General features: G+C 38.0%; 1 protein-coding gene across 1 annotated transcript; it reads left to right on the forward strand.

Annotated features, from left to right (window-relative positions):
• The first annotated feature begins 2,190 nt into the window (after window positions 1-2,190).
• LOC105893808 (GTPase IMAP family member 7-like) lies at window positions 2,191-3,887 on the forward strand. Its single transcript, XM_031586984.2, has 2 exons — window positions 2,191-2,537; window positions 3,106-3,887. Exons 1-2 carry the CDS (start codon window positions 2,507-2,509, stop codon window positions 3,885-3,887), a joined length of 813 nt encoding a protein of 270 aa, XP_031442844.1. The 5' UTR covers window positions 2,191-2,506.
• Window positions 3,888-4,218: the final 331 nt, after the last annotated feature.

Consider the following 4,218-nt stretch of genomic DNA (forward strand, 5'->3'; position numbering starts at 1 on the left):
TCATGCCAATTACTTTCCTATTTGTTTTTATGTTATACATTAGGTATGCCACAGTCTTGTCGTATTTTATTTATTTGATTATTGAGATTTTGTATGTTTGTATATTGTTAATTAGTCAACATGCGGCTGCGGTTGTGAGGGAAGCAGCCAAACTCTGCTTATACTGCAGTTCGTGGTTTGTATCGTGGTTAGCAACTGTGAAGCTTTTACTCATTCCACGCCACTTATTTTTTGTTTGTATGTTATTTATCAGAGAGCTCAATAAATGCAACGAGACCCAGGAAACGTTATTTATCATCAAACCACACAACGCAGAGAGGGAGAGCCTCTCCTGACCCTAACTCCCGTCACACAAACATCACCAGGAGGAAACAGAATACCAGTAGAAGGAAACCAAATTAAGTTTTATTAGAAAATATGAAATTCTAATTTGGAAGTATAAGTTGACAAAAAACAATCGTGTCCTGGGAAAGAATATTAATTTCTGGGAAAATCGGGACGGTGGCAACCCCACTCTTCACACATCTCATTAACCCTTGCCTTAATGACACAGACAATATTTCCAAGCACTACAGCATGTGTCTCTACTGCACGTTCATTTAATATTTCGTAAAAAAAATGAAAAGACTTCTACCTGTTTTCAAAATGAAGTCATAAACTGAAAAAACTATTTTAATGTATAACAATAAGAACATGAAACTATAACAAAACGTATCATAAAGAATTAGTGTGATTTTAATACAGATACCAATTCAATGGTAATAAAAACTAAATGCAATTTATTTATTTATTTGATTAAGCAATTAATAATTATTTGGCATGTGAAACCATAAACACACATAATATGCTGTGCAGATTTACATGTGAAGTACAACTAAATCCTATTTTGAAATACCTTTTCTCTTGATCAGTAAATTATTAATGATGAACATAGGCCTACTATATAGCAAATAATATACATGACAATGTCTGACAATCCATAATATTCGAATTCTAAACCAAAGACAAAGACAATTCTAGCCTAATAATAATGTTTCTAACACTGACAAAGTCTGACAATCAGAATGTCATTATGACAGTCAAATTAAACTTCTGACTGGAAGAAACCACAGTAAGACATACCTGGAACAGAACTGGGAATATCCTGAGGGCTACTGGATTGGTCTGTTTCCATCTCTGCTGCCCTACAAATATAAATTATTTTATTTAATATCACCGATATGGAAATGGGAACACTGGCTATTTTGATTATGTTCTAAAATTACTATTTTGGTCTTACATTTTGTTTGTACATTTGTTGTACATTTTTTATTTTTCCCCTCCTGTTTAGAGATTTTCCAAAACTGTAGATAGGAAGATTGTCTTTGTTGATGATATGTTCACATTGTTTTATTATATCTTCTTTGATGCTTATGCATTTACCAGAAAATCTACTATCATCGTAATGTCCATCTGTGATGTATATCATGTTGTGAGAGATGTCCTCTCCAAGAACCTCCTCCCACTTTCTCAGTTCTCCCTCTGGCTGCTTGCCCTCCTCCAGCACCACGAGGAAGAGGTGAGGGCCAGGGTTGGTGAGGGCCATGAGGTCTAACATGTGTGTGTCATTCAGGTTTGAGGCGTCTGGGGTGCTGATGACCACAGTGTTGTTTATCTGCGCTCTCCGGCACTGAGCTGGTTCTGTGTCAAAACGTCCCCACTCTCTGCCCAATACAACTATGATGTTCTGTGCACTTGCTGAAAAAGAAATGACATCACGTTGCCTTTTACAATAGTTTATCACTGTCAACTAAATCAACTAAAACTTTCCATTGTAACATGCTGAGTTCTGTTTCTGAGTGAAGCTAAAAACAAAACAAAATTGGAATATTCAGAAATTAGTATTAATACCAAGTTAAGGCCAGAAGTCATGAAACAATTCAAACAAACCAATACAAATACAGCTACACAAAAGAGCAGCAGGTGTCTAGAAGTTGAGAAAGATGTTCTTATGTGTGTGTCATATGAAGAGTGACCAGCCACTAGGCTGTGTACTGACAAGAACACACACAACCGTAGAGCAGGATGGATATATAACTCGCACACGCTTGTAAAGGGAAGGGTACTCAGCTAGTTGCAATTCAGCAACTGCACCACTAGATGCCACTACAGACACACTGTTCCTTTCAGCATTCTAAAAGAATAGTGCGAATAAATATAATGACAGAATGTTGGAAAGGTGTGACAGGTTAGTTAAAGGGCTGTTGGACAAACATACTCTTTCGCAGGAGGTCTTTATTTGTCATGATGCTGACTCTAGACCAAGAGCACTTCTGTGTTCTAAAAGAATCTCCAGGCTGCACTGCTGAAGTACTGGAGTTCTACCGTGGAGAACAGACTTTATACTGCTGAGGAAGTAGGCGGACCATTATGCAAATACAGCCATTATGGGGATTCTAGAAAAAAGGATCAGCACACCAAGACCTGTTTCATTTGTGCATGGAGGTTCATCTGACACTGAGAGGCCATGGGAGGTTCATCATCTTCCCCGTCTACAGGTATCAGTTTACTACTACTTTTGATTTTGGTTAATTTAGAGATTGAAGATTTTTTTTCGCATAATGCTACACATATGTTAAAAAAAACGTAATTTTAGACATTCAGAAGAGTAGGTTGAGAGTATGAGGTTTTAGCCATAGACATCCATAGCTATGCGAATACTGAGTATTCTTACTGTTCCACATATTTTGTTTGTGATATTTGTAATAGTTTCTCCCACAAAATGTGTGTTGTACATGTGTGTATTTGTCATAAAGTTACAGCTATAGAGCAAAATCTCAGGTAAACCCTGTTTGTTGTTCCGTGGTTTAGTTAAAAATGAACGATAACTTCTCCCTTTCTCCATATTCAACTTTATCTTCTAAATGTGCCATTGGAGCAAATCTAACAAATCAAATCAACTACTGGTGCAGTTTAGCAACCTATACATTTTATAGCAGCCCATATATGACTGAGGTAAATCCAAAACAGTGTTTATGTTGATATGATGATTGTTGTTTACATGTATATATTATTGAGGTAAATCCGATACAGTGTGTACGTTGATGTAATGTATGTTGTTTATAGGTGAACCCCTAAGGATTGTGCTGCTTGGAAAGACTGGAGTGGGGAAGAGTGCTTCGGGGAACACCATTCTGGGGAGAGAAGAGTTTCTCTCACAGCCATCTAGATATTCTGTCACACAAACTTGTGCCAAAGGGGTTATGGCTAGTCCCAGAGAGATTGAGGTGATTGATACACCTGGTATTTTTGACACTGAAAGAGATCCAGATGATATTAAAAAAGAAATAGTGAAGTGCATTGAATACTCATGTCCAGGGCCCCACGCATTCCTGCTGGTGATTCAGGTGGGCCGCTTCACTAAGGAGGAGCAGAATGCAGTCAGGGCCTTACAGGAGCTCTTTGGGGAAAACTTTGCAGACTACGTGATTGTCCTGTTCACTCGTGGTGATGAACTTATGGAAACTATCAGTTACTATGTGCTCAATGGTAGCGCCAAACTGAGGGAAGTGATCCAGAGCTGTGGTGGACGATACCATTTATTTAACAACCACAGCAGTGACCGCACTCAGGTTGTTGAGCTGGTAAAGAAAATAGATGAGATGGTGAAAGCAAATGAGGGACGTTACTTCACTGAGGAGATGTTCACAGACACACAGAAGGTCATGACAGAAAGAAAGCTAACCTGGAGCTCACCTGAGGTCGATAGGTATCTTACTTTCTCATCTCTCCTGTCGATGAGGGTGAACGCCTTTCAAAAGAGTCTTACTGAGGAGATGTACGACGAGACACAGAGGGACATGAGAGGATCCATGGCCTCACTTGATTTAGGCAGACCTGGGTTCTGACTGAAGACTGAAGATAATTTGAACTTGCATCAAGTGATTCTGTAACAGGGTTGGGCATCTTAAGTGGTTATTGAAAGGTATTGTGATATTGACTTAAGACTATGGTAATCCACTTACTGAAACAACATTCCCAGAAGTCACACATTTTCTTTGTTCTGCAATATCCAATTACATTTTTCACAGCTGATTTTAAAAATTTGTATTCATTTTACTTTTTAAATTATTTTGTTGTATGAGTGTGTGTTTAAATAATTAGTTTAAGATAACTTGTTGATGGTGAATCAGGTGGTGTTTTGGTATCCAAATGTTCCTATGAGCTAATGATCATGAA

This window comes from Clupea harengus, chromosome 20 (genome assembly GCF_900700415.2).
Source record: "Clupea harengus chromosome 20, Ch_v2.0.2, whole genome shotgun sequence".
Classification (NCBI taxonomy): Eukaryota; Metazoa; Chordata; class Actinopteri; order Clupeiformes; family Clupeidae; genus Clupea; species Clupea harengus.